This window comes from Pongo pygmaeus, chromosome 3, assembly GCF_028885625.2.
Source record: "Pongo pygmaeus isolate AG05252 chromosome 3, NHGRI_mPonPyg2-v2.0_pri, whole genome shotgun sequence".
Classification (NCBI taxonomy): domain Eukaryota; kingdom Metazoa; phylum Chordata; class Mammalia; order Primates; family Hominidae; genus Pongo; species Pongo pygmaeus.
This window is the reverse complement of record NC_072376.2, coordinates 16706551-16725039: the sequence shown is the minus strand read 5'-3', so window position 1 is coordinate 16725039 and position 18489 is coordinate 16706551. Positions and strand designations below refer to the sequence as shown.

Below are 18489 nucleotides of genomic sequence, written 5' to 3'. Positions count from 1 at the left end.
ACGATCAAAGAAAGTGGTCTCTTCATTTGAAATTTACTCCTGATGAGACTTCTGTGAGCATTGTTAAAATAACAAGAAAGGATTTAGAATATTACATGAACTTAGTTAATAGATCAGTGACAGTTTGAGAGGATTGCCTCCAATTTTTAAAGAAGTTCTACTGTGAGCAAAATGGTATCAAACAGTATTGTATGCTACAGAGAAATCTTTTGTGAAAGACAGAGTCAACCTATGTGGCAAACTTCATTGTTATCTTATTTTAAGAAATTGCTACAGCTGCCCCAGCCTTCAGCAATGACCATTCTGATCAGTCAGCAGCCATCAACATTGAAGCAAGACCCTTCACAGCAAAAAGATTACAACTCACTGAAGGCTCAGGTGATTGTTAGCATTTTTTAGCAAAATAGTATTTTTAAATTTAGGTATGTATTTTTAGACATAAGGTTATTGCACACTTAATAAACTATAGTATAGTGTAAACATAACTTTTATGTGTATAGGGAAACAAAAAAAGTTGTGTGTCTTTGCTTTATTGCAATATTTGCTTTATTGTGGTAGTCTGGAACTGAACCTACAATATCTCTGAGGTATGCTTGTAATTATTAATACTTTTGTCTTTTAACTTTTATGCTACAATTAAAAGTGATTTGCACACTACCATTACAGTAATATAGTTCTATATTTGCCTATATATTTGCCTTTTCTAATGAGTTTCATACTTTTAGGCTACCCTGTTGCTGTTTAGCATCCTTTCATTTCAACTTGAAGAAATCCCTTTAGCATTTCTTGTAAGGCAGGTCTAGTGATGAAGAACTCCCTCCACTTTTGTTTGTCTGGGAAAATCTTTCATTTATTTTTGTTTGTTGTTGTTTTAAATTTTTTTTTATTTCCATAGGTTATTGGTGAACAGGTGGTGTTTGGTTACATGAGTAAGTTCTTTAGCAGTGATTTATGAGATTTTGGTACACTGATCACCTGAGCAATATACACTGCACTCAGTTTGTAGTCTTTTATCCCTTACCCCCTTCCCACCCTTTCCTCCTGAGTCTCCAAAGTCCATTGTGCCATTCTTATGCTTTTGCGTCATCATAGCTTAGCTCCCACTTATGAGTGAGAACATATGATGTTTGGTTTTCCATTCCTGAGTTATTTCACTTAGAATAATATCTCCAGTCTCATCCAGGTCACTGGGAATGCCATTAATTCATCCTTTCTATGGCTGAGTAATATTCCATTGTATATATATACCACAGTTTCTTTATCTGCTCGTTGATTGATGAGCATTTGGGTTGGTTTCACATTTTTGCAATTGCAAACTGTGCTGCTATAAACATGCCTGTGCAAGTACCTTTTTCATGTAATGACTTCTTTTCCTCGGGGTAGATACCCAATAGTGGGATTGCTGATCAAACGGTAGTTCCTAGTTTTAGTTCCTTAAGGAATCTCCACACTGTTTTCCATAGTGGTTGTACTAGTTTACATTCCTACCAGCAGGGTAGAAGTGTTCCCTGTTCATTGCATCTACACCAATTATCTATTTTTTTTTAATGGCCATTCTTGCAGGAATAAGGTGGTATCACATTGTGGTTTTGATTAGCATTTCCCTGATTATTAGTGATTTTGAGCATTTTTTCATAGGTTTGTTGGCCACTTGTATATCTTCTTTTAAGAATTGTCTATTCCTGTCCTTAGCCCACTTTTTGGTGGGACTGTTTTTTTTTTTTCTTGCTAATTTGTTCAAGTTCATTATAGATTCTGGGTATTAGTCCTTTGTCAGATGTATAGATTGTGAAGATTTTCTCCCATTCTGTGGGTTGTCTGTTTACTCTGCTGACTGTTCCTTATTGGTACCAATCCTATTGACACTATTCTGCAAGATAGAGGAAGAGGGAGCCCTCCCTAAATCATTCTATGAAGCCAGTATCACCCTAATACCAAAACCAGGAAAGGATATAACAAAAAAAGAAAACTACAGACCAATATCCCTGTTGAACATAGATGCTAAAAATCCTTAACAAAATACTAGCTAATCAAATCCAACAACGTATCAAAAAGATGATTCGCCATGATCAAGTGGGTTTCATACCAAGGATGCAGAGATGGTTTAACCTATGCAAGTAAATAAATGTGATACACCACATAAACAGAATTAAAACCAAAAATCACATGATCATCTCAATAAATGCAGAAAAAACATTTGACAAAATCCAGCATCACTTTATGATTGAAAGTCTCAGCAAAACTGGCATACGAAGGACATACCTCAATGCAATAAAAGCCATCTATGACAAACCCACATTCTACTGAATGGAAAAAATCCAGTAGAATGGGAAAAAGTTGAAAGTATTCCCTCTGAGAGCTAGAACAAGACAAGAAAGCCCACTATCATCACTCCTGATCAACGTACTGCTAGAAGTCCTAACCAGAGCAATCAGATAAGAGAAAGAAATAAAGGGCATCCAAATCAGTTAAGAGGAAGTCAAACTTTCTTTTATTTTTGAAGGAGGGTTTTCCCAGGTATAGTATTCTTAGTTGGCATTTTTTTTTTTTTTGGCACTTTGAACATATCATCCCATTCCCTTCTGGCCTGCAAGGTTTCTGCTGGAAAATGTTCATTGTCTTATGAGGGGGTTCTCTTATATGTGACAAATAGCTTTTCTCGTGCTGCTTTCAAAATTTTATGTCTTTGACCTTTGACAATTTGATTATCTGTCTCAGTATGCTTCTTTGAGTTCATCTTATCTGATGTATTTAGGGCTTCTTGGATCTGCATGCTTATTTCCTTTTCCAGATTTGGGAACTTCTTAGTCATTATCTTTAAATAAGCCTTCTTGTCCTTTCTCTCTTCTTTTTTCTTTTTGCGTCTTTGACTGAATTATTTCCAGTGACCTGTCTTTGAGTTCACTAATCCTTTCTTCTGCTTGATATAGTTTCTATTAAATTCTTCTAGTGAATTTTCATTTCAGTTATTGTGTTATTGTGTTTTCAGGTCCATGATTTCTTCTGGTACTTTAAAAATATTTCCTCTCTTTGTTGAAATTCTCACTTTGTTCATTCAATATTCTCTTTATCTTGGTAAGCAACTCTATCAGAGTTAATTTTATTCTCCATCAGGTAAATCATATAACTATTTCATTAGGGTCAATTTATGGAGATTTATCTTGTTCTTTTGTTTGGAACATCTTTGCCTGATTTTTATTTTCTTTGACTCTCTGTGTTAGTGTCCATGCATTAGACAAAGCAATCACCTCTCCTAGTCTTCCCAGGCTGATCTTGCACAAGAGAATCCCCCATGAATGAGCCTGGCCAGGTAACGGGGGTCTCTACCAACTCATTTCCTCCCAGTAAGAAGAAGGAAGCTGTGGTTTTCGTTTGCTCACTCTGCACTGAGCCAAGGAGGAGCTATGGTATCTACCAGCCCAAGTTTCCACCTCCATTCTCTTCCAAGTGGCTAGACTATGATAGACCCTATAGAGCTCCAACAGCAGCAAGACAAAAGCTATCCCTCTAGGGACATCCCCCTTAGAAAAGTTGGGGTGCTAGACATGCCAATTAACTCCTTTCCTCCTCTGGTTGAAGCTAGTGTAGGGGATCTCTTCATGATCATTCACCAGGGGCAGCGTCTTTGGCAACAGTGTGTTCTGAATCTCCCTACCAGCTTTGGTGAGTCTGGTTTTGCATTCTCCTGGGGTGCAGGAGCCTTTTGATTAGTTTCTGATTTTTTACAAAGGGAATATGTACATGAATTATTGCTGAATTGATATGCTCATTGGGGAAAAAAGGGATCAGGACTTCCTTCTGCCATGTTGCTGACATTACTCCTCTCAGGTTGATTTTTGAGTTGCAGTTTTTCAGATCCTTGGTATTTGCACAACATGGTTTGAACTCACATCCAGTTAGGCCTTGATGCTGGTAGGTGACAATCAGGTCAACACAGCACAGCTGAGTGTCAGTGTGGTGACATGGAATTATGTGGATGGGAGTCAGAAAATACAGGGTTCTAGATTTTGTGCCACCCTCCAGTGGCCGTGAGACCTGAGGCAAATGGCTGGACTTCTCCAATTTAATTCCCCATCTGTAAATCAAAGATGGCAGTGCCTTTCCTGGCTACGTCATAGAGCCATATGCATCCATGAGATAATGTATAGAAACAGACAAATGCAGTGTAGCTAGGAGCCAGTGTTGTTATCTGGGTGCATCAGCCCTTTTAGTGTTTTTAGTCCTCTCCTCTTTCTGGACTCCTGCCCAGGACTCTTTTAAATATAGCCATGGTCAATAAAGTGGCCCAGAAATTACATCCTGCAGATTCCCTTTCACAGGCTCTGTGTTGTCTGTTGTCTCAGAGTACATTTGGAATTCTTTTTAATCTCTAATGACTGTCATGAGATCCTTGTCCATTATTTATGTTGCTTTAAGTTTTTTCTCCCCTTTTCCCTGATCAGGCTTGCCAGAAGTTTGATGCATCTTTTCAAAAGCCAGCTATTAGATGTGTTGGTCAGATGTGTTTTTTCTATTTCATTTGTTTTGTCTTTTATTTCTCTTTTCTTCTACTTACTTTGGATTTATTCTTTTGTTCATTTTCTAAATTATTGAATGTTTTCTAATGAATACATTTAAATACTAATGAATACATTTAAAGCTATAAATTTCCCTCTAAGTGTATGTCTTATCTGTGTCCCAGAGTTTTAAAGTTTATCTTATTCTTTTAAACCTACCTTCTTATTGCTTTCTAATGTTCTTGCAATGTCATCAGATAACACAGTCTGTAAAATGTGAGCACTTTGAACTGGGTTGAGATTTGCTTTGTAGACCAATTCAGGGTCAATTTTAAATAGTTCCTATAGATAGGGAAAAAAAACATATATTCTTGATGTGGTAGTAAAACATGTATATTTGAATCCTGGCTCTGGGATATATTCACTATATGACCTAACATAAATGTTAGTAGGTATTGGTTTATTTTTTTAGCTATTAGGTTTAGCTTGCTGATCTTGTTCGAATCTTCCTCATCCTAGCTCATTTTGTCTGCTTAATGCATCAGTTTCTGGGAGATGTATATTAAAATCTCCCATTATAAATTTCCCCATTTCTCACTACAGTTATACACATTTTGCCTTATGTTTTCAGGCTCTGTCGTTAGAGGGCTATAGCTTCTTTATTATAGCCTTTTAGTGAACAATTCCTTTTATCAGAAGAGCTCTCCGTGTAGAGCTTAGCTACTTCATGTTTGTCCTGGCTACTGGTCTCATTAGAATTGTTTTGCCAACATATTTTGTGCTTTCTATTGAACAAAATTTCTTTGTAGCCTTGAGTTTTCCTTTTGAGACCTGGACCTAATTAATCATGCATCATTTATGTATTTATATCATAATAGTACATATGCTCATCTGATTATCTATTTTTCTTCCATGTTCGCCATGCAATTTCCCCAGGTTTATACAGAACCTGAATTTATGGCAGGTAACTCACAAAGCTGTTTTGCTTCTAGACTATGATATTTGCTGCTGGGCTTTGTGGGAATTAGAGATCTCTGAGATATTTTTTATGCCAAAATACCTGAAACTAGGAGGCACAGGAGGACCTTTTAGCCTCTGGTTCACATGTAGGTTATAATCTGCTTAGTCACAACATGTTTGAAAATACACGACAATGAACCAACCTCACTGGGCCCTGTGACCAGTTCATGTCAAACAGCTTGACTTTAGTTTCTAGTTACATAGAGTAAAGAGGGAGGACTCAGGCTAGGAAAAATAGCTGTGCAGCAGGTTCTCAGTCCCTGGCTATAGGGTTTATAACATTTTAAAAACTATATCTGGGATTACTTTTACATTCACTTATGTTTAGGAAGAGAGAAAGAAAATGCTCCTATAACAGTACAAGGCAGAAAAACTGTTGTTGTTTTGTTTATTCATGTGTTCCTAGAACAATGCCTGGCACATAGTAAATGATCAATAAGTATTTGTAAGAAAATTGTGGTAGCAAGGCCGGGTGCGGTGGCTCACGCCTGTAATCCCAGCACTTTGGGGGGCCAAGGCAGGTGGATCACTTGAGGTCAGGAGTTCGAGACCAGCCTGGCCAATACGGTGAAACCCCATCTCTACTAAAAAAAAAATACAAAAATTAGCCGAGCGTGGTGTCACACACCTGTAGTCCCAGCTACTTGGGAGGCTGAGGCAGGAGACTCACTTGAACCCAGGAGGTGGAAGTTGCAGTGAGCCTAGATCACACCACTGCACTCCAGCCTGGGTGACAGAGCAAGACTCCATCTCAAAAACAAAACAAAAAACAACAACAACAAAAAACTGTGGTAGCAAAAAAATTGCTATGGGAACTTCAAGAGGAGAAGGTGTAATTGCAACAAAAGAGATTGTGAAGGCTTCATGAGGAAGTAACATTTGAATAGGGCCTTGAAGAATAAGTAGGATCTGGAGATTAAAGGGTGCATCAATTAGGATTTGATCACAGAACCAAGCTACTAAGAATGATATAGGATATGAGATTAAATTTAGGAACTGACCTAGCATAATTTAAGGAGCCAGCTAAACACTTTACATTCAAGTGTTGCTTCTTTACCTGGTGCTGGGCCTAAAGTCAGCAGGGCAGGCTGCTGGAAGGAAAGGACAAAAGTGAAGTGAGGAAGATCAAGAACGAACTGCAGCCTACAAGGCTGGGCTTGAACCGTGTCAGTATCTAAAGCTCACAAGGCTCCACCTTTGCTAATGCAGGTGACCTGTAGGAGAATCAGGCATCCTTCATCACAGAGCTAGACATGCACCTGACTGGGGATAGGGAGAACCCTGAGGAGGATCTGGCAGGTGTGGGAGGAGCTTCAGGCCTGGCTGCTGCCCCAGGAGCTGTACACACAGGCCCAGGATAGAGAGAACGAAAAGAGAAACCAGCAAGAGCTAAAGGAGCTGAGAGCCCAACACCTGCCCTGGCCAATAAGGTGAGCGAGCAGATCAACAATGACATGTGTGAGCTGCAACAGCACCAGGTGCTCTGCATTCAAGCATCCAAGCGTAACAAGGAAATGACTGCTGCTTCACTTCCATCTTCTATATTTTATGCAAAGTCACATGGTCCAGAGTATGTAGGGAAGACAGTCCTGGGAAGTGTAGTTCCGGCTTAGCAGAGTTAACTCAGAACATACCCCAGGGGGAAGATAAGGGCTTAGGGAGAAAAGCTGCGGGAGGCAGAGCGGATGTTTACTCTCTCTCAGGCCATCACTTTGGAGTGCCCCAGGAGAGGTCCTCCTGGGCACAGTGGGCAGTGGGTTCCCAAGTGCCATCTCCATGCTGATTCTCTGGAAGTGGGCATCACATGGTATTCTGCTACATTTAGAGGCAATGCAAATGACTTAAACAGAACTTGAACTTATGAATCATAAAGGCACAAAGGGCTTCTAAAGCGGAACAGGAAAACACTCAAAGTTTGGGCAACAGCCATCTCCACACGCCACCCTCCAGCCACATGCCCAGGGGATTTTCATGACAATGCAGCAATCCCAGGCCCTTCTCTCCATAGGATGTAAAGTGGGGGAAGGGTGGGTGCTGTGGCTTACACCTGTAATATGAGAACTTTGGGAGGCTGAGGCAGGAGGTTAACTTGAGCCCAGGAGTTTGAGACCAGGTCTTGCAACATAGCAAGACCCTGTGCCTACAGGGAATGTAAAAAGTACCCAGGCATGGTGGGTATATACCTGTAGTCCCAGCTATTCGGGAGGCTGAGGTGGGAGGATCACTTGAGCCTCGGAAGTCGAGGCTCCAGTGAGCCATGATTTTGCAACCGTACTCTACCCTGGGTGACAGAGCAAAATCTTATATCATAAAACAAAACAAAACAAAAAACAAAAAAAACAAAAAAAGTGGGAGTAGGGCAAGTATGGGGGAGAGTGGTCCCCCTGCTATCTGGAGTGGCCCGTGACATACTTGTGTTTATTTATTTAGTAATGACTCGCATGTGCCACACATTGTTCTAGGCATCAGGGAAACAGGTGAGCAAAGCCCCTGCCCTCATGGAGCTTACCTTCCAGTGAGGGAAACAGATAATTAAAAAGTAGACAAGTCAACATCAGGCCATGATATGTACTGTGAGAAAAACATAGAGCAAGGTAAGGAAAAGAGAGTGAGAGGGGGTGAGATTTTAGAGAAGGTGTCCAGGGAACAAAAATCCCAGGGAGTCCAGGCATGGTGACTTGTGTCTGTAATCCCAGCACTTTGGGAGACAGAGGTGGGCAGATCACCTGAGCTCAGGAGTTCAAGACCAGCCTGGGCAACATGGTGAAACCCCGTCTCTACTAAAAATACCAAAAAAAAAAAAAAAAAAAAAGAACCAGGCACAGTGACATGCACCTGCAGTCTCAACTACTTGGGAGACTGAGACAGGAGAATTGCTTGAACTCGGGAGACAGAGGTTGCAGTGAGCTGAAATTGCGCCACTGCACACCAGCCTGGGTGACAGAGTGAGACTCCATCTCAAAAAAAAGAATTCCAGGGAATAAACTTGAGTGTTGAGTGTTCCTTAGGTACCTAATACTGTTCTAAGGATTTTACATTGTATCAGCTCATTTAATCCTCACAAAAACCTAAGTAATTTTCCCAGGGTCACATCATTAATAAGTAAAAGATCTGGCATTTAAACACAGGTCGTCTGGTAGCAGAGCCTAAGCTTTAAGCCAGGGACGATCTCCTGGTTGCAGTGAGTGAAGTGACGGAGGAAGGAATGCACATATCAGAGGGAAGAGGGAAGAGCCAGTGCAAAGCCCTGAGCCAGGTGCATGCTTGTTGTTTGGAGGAGTAAAACCAAGAGTTTGGTTCTGGACATGTGGTAGTTTGAAAAGCAGGAGAGGAGGAGGCTTCAGCAGAGAAGACTGAGAAGCAGCAACTGGGGGCGGGGGGAGGAGAAAGCCCAGAAAAGAAGGCTGCATAAAGGAAGGAATCATCAATATTTCCAGTTCTGCTGGGAGGCCCCATTAGTGCAGACCCAAGAATCGACTATTGGATTTGGCAATGTGGAGGTCTTCATTGGTCTTGACATTGATGGCCTTTTGTAGATAATACAGTATGTGGAAAGGCAACCAAAGCAGTTTTGTTCCAGATCAAGAGTGGATGGGAGCCCAATGCCCTACCCTCCAGCCTCAGCTCTGCCCCTTCCTATCCCTGAAACACCTCCCAGGATTCCTGGAACACAGTTTGACTACACATGTAAGCCAGACCCTTTGTTTCACAGTTGATGAAACTCAGGTCCAAAAAAGGGAAGAAGCTGGCTCAAGGCCATACAACTAGTTAGTAAAAAGCACAGGTTACAATTATCACTATTTCATGAGACAAATCTGTTCCTACCCTGTCTTGTACTGTTTTCATGGACAGTGTGGTTATGACAAATAGAAAAATCAAAATAACAAGGTCTTTTTCACCTGTGTATCTCTGTGGGAAGGAGAGAATGATAACATGAGCAAATTCAACTCATAAAATATTCAAAAGCCTCATTGTTAACTAATCATTTCCATATTCTTCTCCCATACCCCATTTCTGGTCATTCAGCAAGTTCCGTGTTTTCTGATTCTACATGATGGGACACAGCAGACTACAAACGCTTAAACGGATATAATAGTAACACCAGTCACTCACAGTTACTGACCACTAGCCATGAGCCAGCATTGTTCTCAGGTCCTCACAACAGCCCCGTGCAGCAGGCTTAACAAGGAAACAAGGACCTCTCTCTGCAGGTTATGCACGGAACCATACCAGGAAGTGATCAAGAGTTCAGTCCCCAGGGTCCTATTGTCCAGTTGCATATTTCATTTCCACTCCTCACTGATGGTGGCACCCTAGCCAGGTTACTTCCCCTCTTTATGCTTTAGTTTTGTCAGCAGTGTGAAATGCTTCATAGACTGAAAAACAGGATACAGGGATCAGGGCTGGCATTGATCATAGTAAGCCAGGCACTGTTCTAGTCACATCATCAACACAAGCCTTGGCATCCCCTGCAAGCAGGGCACCGATAGAGGGTTGCTGGGGGCTCCCTCTTCTCTGCTCTCTGATTTGAATAAGCCACAGGTTGAATCATGAAGCTGTACTTAAGCTCATCTTGCCTTTTTTTTTTTTTTTTTTTTTTTTTTGCCTTAGGATCCATGCTTGAAGCTGGATGAAACTTCGCCGAGAGGAGAGGAGTATCAAGATAAGTTAGCAGCTGAAGAAGGAACCAGCAGTGATGAAGAAGAAAGGTACAGGAGGACATGTAGACTTCTGAGTGCTCCATTGAATGATGACTCAGATGTGGAAGGATTCATCCATTCATTCATTCTGTCCTCAAGTATTTATCACTGCTCCTTGCAGCATGCTTGGGGAGGCAACAAGCATATCTTGTATGTCTTCAGCACAGCTATGGGCTTCACATGAACTATCTTACTTAATTGTTACAACAACCCAGAGAAGCCATTTTTTAGCTTAAGAACCTGGAGCTCAAAGAAGTTAGCAAACCTGTCCAAGATTCAGACCTGCACTGGCCCAAAACTTCTGCCCCTTTGTTTCCAAGTGTTCTTTAATTAGGGGATATAAGGAAGCTTTGTGATCCTGAGGAAATCCCTACCTATATCACCTATGTCAGTCAGCTATTGCTGCTCTAACAAACACCCCCAAATATCAAAGATTTTTAGCTCATAGATGAGCTACCCTTATGATTGGCTCTATCAGGCTCTGCGGGTATATTAGGTCATTTCCACACTGCTATAAAGAACCCCCCAAGACTGGGTAATTTATAAAGGAAAGAGGTTTAATTGACTCACAATTCTGCTTGGCTGGGGAGGCCTCAGGAAACTTACAATCACGCCAGAAGGAGAAGCAGGCACATCTTACATGGCGGCAGGTGAGAGAAAAGTGTGTGTAGGAGGAAATGACAAACACTTATAAAACCATCAGATTTCATGAAAACTCACTCACTATCATGAGAACAGCATGGGGGAAACTGCCCCCATGATCCAATCACCTCCCACAAAGTCCCACCCTCAACACATGGGGATTATGGGGATTACAACTCAAAATGAGATTTGGGTGGGGAAAAACCTAACCATATCAGCAGGACTTATATGAGCTTGGCTCCTGGGTGAGGGTCAGGTGTTATTGCTCTGCCACAAACTACAGTTTGTGTGTGTGTGTGTGTGTGTGTGTTTTGTGAATGGGATTGTGTTCCTGATTTGGCTCTCAACTTGAATGTTGTTGGTGTATAGCAATGTTAGTGATTTTTGCACGTCAATTTTGTATCTTGAGGCTTTGCTGAAGTTGTTTATCAGCATAAGGAGTTTTGGGCTGAGACTATGGGTTTTCTAGATATAGGATCATGTCATCTGCAAACAGGGATAGTTTGACTTCCTCTCTTCCTATTTGGATCCCCTTTATTTCTTTCTCTTGCCTGATTACCATGGCCAGAACTTCCAATACTGTGTTGAAAAGGAGTGAGAGAGGGCATCTTTGTCATGTGCTGCAAACCTATTTTTTAAATGGACAAAATACTCGAACAAGCACTTCCCTAAAAAAGATATACATGAGGCCGGGCATGGTGGCTCATGTCTGTAATCTTGGCACTTTGGAAGGCCAAGGCAGGTGGACTGCTTGAGCCCAAGAGTTCAAGACCAGCTTGGGCAACATGGCAAAACCCTGTCTCTACAAAAAAAATACAAAAATTAGCTGAGAGTGGTGGCACATGCCTGTAGTCCCAGCTACTCAAGAGGCTGAGGTCGGAGGATTGCTTGAGCCTGGAAGGTTGAGGCAGCAGCAAGCCGTGGTCACACCACTGTACTGCAGCCTGGACAACAGAGCAAGACCCTGTCCCAAAAAAGAAAAACAAAAATATGTGAGTGGCTCGTAAGCACATGGACATGTGGTTAACATCATTAGTCATCAGGAAATGCAACTTACCACCACAGTGAGACACCATTTCCCACCCACTGGAATGGCTAAAATTAAGAAGTCTGACAGCACAAAATGTTAGCAACAATCCAGGGCAACTGAAACTTTCATACATTGCTGGTAGGGTCTAAAATGGTAAATCACTTTAGAAAACTATTCGATTGTTTCTTGAAACATTAAGCACATACCTACCAGCAGTTCCACTTTTAGGTATTTAAGCAAAAGAAATGAAAAACATTGCCGGGCACAGTGGCTCACGTCAGTAATCCCAGAACTTTGGGAGGCCGAGGCAGGTGGATCATCACCTGAGGACAGGAGTTCAAGACCAGCCTGGCCAACATGGTGAAACCTCATCTCTACTAAAAATACAAAAATTAGCTGGGCGTGGTGGCACACACCTGTAGTCCCAGCCACTCAGGAGGCTGAGGCGGGACAATCACTTGAACCTGGGAGGCGGAGGTTGCAACGAGCCGAGATTGTTCCACTGCACTCCAGCCTGTGTGACGGAATGAGACTCCGTTTCAAAAATAAAAAGAAAAGAAAAACACGTATCCACAAAAAATCCTTGGACACGTTTATTTCTAGCAGCTTTATTTATAACAGCCCAGAAGTGTAAACAATCTAAATGTCTATCAGTAGAAAAATGGATAAACAAACTACAACGTATTCATGTAATGGAATACTACACAGCAACAAAAAGAATGAATTGCTGACACACACAACAACATGGATGAGGCCAAAAGTCATGATGGGGAGCAACATAATCTGGAAACAAGAGAATGCATCCCACATGATTCTGTTTGGCTGATGTTTAAGCTCAGGCAAAAGTGATCTATGGTGATGGAAATCAAAGCTTTGGCTGCGAGGGAAGTTTTTGGGTAATGAAAATGTTTTGTATTTTGATTAAGATGTTGGTTTCATCGTTGTATATATTTGTCAAAACTCACTGAATTATACACTTAAGATCTGTGCACTTCACTATATGTAAATTTTACTTGAATAAAACATTAAAAAGAATAATAATAACTGAGCCCTATCCTGAGAGAAGTTCAGCCCCCTCCCCTCTCCCAGGACTCACTGGGAGTGCTTACCTAGCGGTGCCACCTGTCACTCTTGCCCGAGGCTGCTCTTCCGGTTTCTCTGGCCTCCTAACCCTTGGGCTGGTTTCATACCCAGAGTTCAGACCCGGGTATCCCTGCTTCATTGCTTCTTAAAGGTGGCTATGTTTTGCACACCTTCGAAAGGCTTGAGGATAATCTAAGAGAATCAGAATGATGCAGAGAAAGAAAACTTCTCTCTTTAAATATGTGTAATTTTGTTTGTTTGTTTGAGATGGAGTTTTGTTCTTATTGCCCAGGCTGGAGTGCAAAGGTGTGATCTCGGCTCACTGCAACCTCTGCCTCCTGAGTCCAAGCGGTTCTCCTGCCTCAGGCTCCTGAGTAGCTGGGATTACAGGTGCCCGCCACCACACTCAGCTAATTTTTTGTATTTTTAGTAGAGACGGGGTTTTACCATGTTGGCCAGGCTGGTCTCGAACTCCTGACCTCAGGTCATCCACCCGCCTCTGCCTCCCAAAGTGCTGGGATTACAGGCGTGAGCCACCGCGCCCAGCCCATAGTTAGTTCTTTATGTAATTCTTACTATGCGCCAGACACTGTTTTAAGTATAGATATTGACTCTACTAATCCTTATGGAAAAGGTAGCATTATTAACCTTATGTTATAGAGGAGGAAACTCAGGCCAAGAGAGTTTAAAGATCTCACCAAGATCTTTAAACTCTCTCCCATAGTGAGTGGGTTGTAGAGCTGGAATTTGGAGCTGGGTAGTCTGGTTTTTGCACCATCCTCTTGGCCACCTTCCTATGCTGCTTCTAGCATCAGACCCTTCCTTTCGGGGTCCCCATTGTCTTTCTCTTCCTTAACCGCCCCAGCCTGGGCCTTCTCACCTCTGCCAAGCACAGTGCCCCTTCTCATGGCCTTTTCTCACAGCCCAAGACCCTAAACCCCACCCCTGGATCTCTGGCCTGATGTCCTTGTCAAGGGAAGCAGATGCTGCTCATCACCTGGCAATCTCTCCAGAGAACCCCACCATGTGGCATCCTTTTACGTTGTCAAACAAGATAAATACTTCACATCCCAATCTAAACCAATCAAACTTGAAATTCTCAGCTGGTTCAAAAGTTCCAAATTAAGGAAGGGAGCTCTGGTCTCTTCTAAAGACATTTGTCAGCATCTTATCTAGAATGCAGAAACTTTTGCAGCTTTAAACTAGCATTTCCTTGTTCATGTTGCATATGTGAAGGCCTATTTATAATCCCCCTATTTGTACTTGGAGACGCCAGTAAAATGTGTGAGCATGCTTTGACGAGTGCAAAACACTGTATTAAAGTGAAGTGTTGTTGTCATTTTTATAGATGCAGAAAGAGCTGCAAAATTAAGACCGTAGAGATCTCTTTTTTGGAGCCCCCAAAGACCTCATATCAGTAACTCTAAGCTCTCAGTCATTCTGACAGTTGATCATCATTTATTAAGAACCCACTAAAACAGATATCAGGTGATTCCTGCTGAACAGATATCAGGTGGTTCCTGCTAAACAGATATCAGGTGGTTCCTGATTGTATCCTAAGTGCAATAATACACTTTATATGGCAGGTTGCTTTTTGAAAGTCAAGCAAGATGTTTCTAATCCCCACTAACTGCTATCGGAGCTTCCTCCTCCCAGGCACAGTGGCTGGCACGTTATCAGAGTGGCAGTGTCATTCCTAGCCCTAGGATCTTTTGTGATTGTGGCATCCTTATCTTCAAAGGACCAAAGTGCTTCTCAAGGAGGGAAGTGACCCACAACCTCCACTGGGCTCTTTGTTAAAGGAGAAAACATCCGAAATCCAGCGTCTAGAGGAGGACTGGCAAAGCCAGAAGGCCAAATTGCAAGCCCAGGTAGGACAACCCTGGTGGGGATGTGCCCCCTTCCTGAGATCCTGCCCCCTCCTTTTTACAAACTTGGAAATGCATGCAGGGCCTGATTCACATCCAAGCTGGGAAGGCATTACAGGACCAGAGCAAAGTGGGATTCTTGGTTTTATTTATTCATTCATTCCAAACCTGTTGCAGCCAGGCACGGTGGCTCACACCTGTAATCCCAGCACTTTGGGAGGCCGAGTGGGGGCAGATCACTTGAGGTCAGGAGTTCGAGACCAGCCTGGCCAACATGGTGAAACCCCGTGTCTACTAAAATTACAAAAATTAGCTGGGTATGTGGCGGGCGCCTGTAATCCCAGCTATTTGGGAGGCTGAGGCAGGAGAATCGCTTGAACCAGGGAGGCAGAGGTTATAGTGAGCCGAGATCGCGCCACTGCACTCCAGCCTGGGTGACAGAGCGAGACTCTGTCTCAAAAAGAAAATAAAAAACCTGTTGTGCTAATGAGCACTCACTATGAGCCACTGATGATTCATCAATGCACAAACCAGACAAAATACCTTACATTTTATGGCCAGGTGTGGTGGTTCACACCTGTAATCCCAGCAATCTGGGAGGCTGAGGCAGGAGGAACGCTTGAGCCTGGGAGTTCAAGACCAACCAGGCCAACATAGCAAGACTCTGTCTCTACAAAAAACAAAAAAAAATTACTGGGCATGGTGACATGTGCCTGTACTCTCAGCTATTCGGGAGGCTGAGGTGGGAGGGTCGCATGAGCTCAGGAGTTTGAGGCTGCCGTGGGTCGTGATCGCACCACTGCACTCCAGCCTGGGCAACAAAGCAAGACCCTGTCTCAAAAAAAAAAATAGATATTTTATATATAGAGATATGTATATTTTAGCAATGGAGGTGGGAACAGACAATAAATGGTTGACATAAGAAGTTAGTAAATCACGTAGTTCGTTCTAAGATAATGATGGCTCAGGAAAAAGAAAACTAGAGCAGGGCAGAGGTTTCTAGGAGGCTGTCCTGTGATGGGGGACGTGGGGTTGGGGGAGGTAGTACTACGTGGGGCTGTCAGGAGAAGCCTCAGTGAGGAAGCCAGATTCAAGGAAGCACCTGAGGGAGGAGGGGGGCTGCCACGTGGGTCCCTGGAAGGCATTCCAGTCCCTTCTTGATTTCTCTTGAAAGGTTGGTGTCCCCACCCCTCTTTTCCTCTTCCCTGGCATTCGTGGCTCTAGCAGAGGGGCCCATGGAAGGACTGGCCACCCCCAGGTCCTTAAAGCTTGCACCTTCCATCCCCTCAGAGTCCCTACAGACAGAGGAGGCTCAGCTGCATGGAGGTGACATTTAGAAAGCTTTTATTTAAAGAAAACATCCCAGGAAAAGCAAGGGGCTTAGACTGAGGGCAAGATGCCTTGTGCGCAGGTCTCACAGATGCAGCAGGCTCTGGAGCAGTGCACCAGCAACTACAGGGAGGACCTGCAGGCGCTCAAGCAGCTCTCGGACCTGGAGAGGGAGAAGCTGCAGCGTGAGCTCCAGGAGACCACTCAGCAGAACCACGCCGTGAAAGCCCAGCTCGAGGCTTCCCACCAGAGAGCCCTGCGCATGCTGGAGAAGGCCAGACATCAGGAACTCAAGGTGAGGGAATGACTGTGCCATCTACTCTGTACCGGGCACCTGCTAGGTGAGAACTGCCATGCACAAAGCCGTCCCTTTTCTACATAACATCCAATCCCCCGAGCATCTTTCCAGATTGTTATTATTGTATTCCCTTTTTCCAGATGAGGAAAGAGGCTCAGAGAGATTTTGTAACTTGCTCAGGGTCACACAGCTAGTAAGTGGCAAAGGAAGCGGGCTAGGTCTGCTGGGCTTCTTGTGCTACGTTTCCCCACCTGCTTGCGACCTTGGTGGCATAAGAACGACTTGCTTTCATGACTAGAGCAGTGGCGTGCATGAACACGCCAGGAAGTCAGCCTCAGTCCTGCAGCTAAAAACAGAGCAGCACAGAGTTGAGAAAGAACAGCTCAGGCCGGGCGCAGTGGCTCACGCCTGTAATCCCAGCACTTTGGGAGGTGGAGGTGGGTGGATCACCTGAGGTCAGGAGTTCAAGACCAGCCTGACCAACATGGTGAAACCCTGTCTCTACTAAAAATACAAAAATTAGCTGGGCATGGTGGCAGGTGCCTGTAATCCCAGCTACTTGGGAGGCTGAGGCAGGAAAATCGCTTGAACCTGGAAGGTGGAGGTTGCAGTGAGCCGAGGCTATGCCATTGCACTCCATCCTGGGTGACAGAGCAAGACTCTGTCTCAGAAAAAAAAAAAAGAACAACTCAGCCACAAAGACCTTTCCAAGGGTTTGGGAAATTGTAGCGTGTTAAACAACTATGGATAATCTGGTGGGGTGGTTCAGGCATGTTTCATCCAGCGCCTTCTATCTTGTGGCCTGGCTTAAACACTCCTTTCTCAGAGGGTGTTCCCTTCCTGCCCTCTTAAGCAGTTCCTTGAAGAGGTGTCCCACAAAAACAAGGGAGCAAACCAAGGGAGAGGGAATAAAAGAGAGCTGGGATACCGGGGATTCAATGCAGGAGCAAGAAGGAAGGTTTGAGGAGTCTGGTTTTGCTGCTGGCCAACAGCTCAGTCCAGGCTGCAGCAAGGAACTGAGGGCTGCGGAAGAGCTGTCTCCAGGGGAAAGCAAAACTGATGGATTCTCTGATAGATTTGGTCATGTGGAAAATTGCACTGTGTGTTTTACAAAGCATTTAGAAGTTGTAGGAAGACTTTGCCAGATAGCCAAAGGAAACTAAACAAATAAAAAATGCAGCATTTATGAATGCAAGGAAAAACAAAAAGCTGCATGAGGCAGAAGTTCAATCATAATTCATTTAGCTCAACAGTGAATAATATTTACATATTCTCCATAAGGAAAATATGAAGTATACTTCAATATATTAAAAATACATATTGTGTACTATATAAAAGGAATGGAAGACATAGAGTGAGTGAGACCTAAAATCCTGATCTACTATAGTAGGAAGACAATTCATAGCCTCAAAAATAATCAAGATACAGTAGAATGGAAACATTGTCTTTTTAATGCTGGTAAATACAACAAGAAACAGGGAGTTGACAATGGCTGCCTCAGAGGACAGACAGAGAGGGAGGAGGAAATGACTAGGAGGCTGCTTATTTTCCTTTCTTTTAATACTATTTGGCTCTTTATACTATATGCACATATTCCCCTGATAAGAATATAAGAGAAGCTTTAAAAAAAGAAAGTCGAGCATGGTGGCTCACGCCTGTAATCCCAGCACTTTGGGAGGCCAACATGAGCAGACCACTTGAGGCCAGGCGTTTGAGACCAGCCTGGCCAACATGGTAAAATCCCATCGCTACTAAAAATACAAAAATTAGCTGGGCATCATGGTGCGCGCCTGTAGTCCCAGCTACTCAGGAGGCTGAGGCAGGAGAATTGCTTGAACCCGGGAGGCAGAGGTTGCTGTGAGCTGAGATCACACCATTGCTCTCCAGCCTGGGCAACACGGCAAGACTCCGTCTCAAAACAAAGCAACAAAAGAAAGAAGAAAGGAAATAATGCACATGGACTGCCGGGCACAAACTAGGTGTTCAAAAAAGATGTCAGTTTCCTTATTTCTTCAATTCTTCT

The 18489-nt window shown here is 43.2% G+C and overlaps 1 protein-coding gene across 3 annotated transcripts in view; it reads left to right on the top strand.

Moving 5' to 3' along the window:
• The window catches only part of FAM184B (family with sequence similarity 184 member B), a 151003-nt gene that overhangs the window by 102907 nt on the left and 29607 nt on the right, over window positions 1–18489 (top strand). For all 3 annotated transcript variants that reach the window (XM_054485848.2, XM_054485847.2, XM_063663551.1), the window contains exons 8-10: window positions 10128–10225; window positions 14713–14842; window positions 16251–16463. In XM_054485848.2, coding sequence (XP_054341823.1) covers window positions 10128–10225; window positions 14713–14842; window positions 16251–16463 — 441 coding nt within the window. The remainder of the gene's footprint in view (window positions 1–10127; window positions 10226–14712; window positions 14843–16250; window positions 16464–18489) is intronic.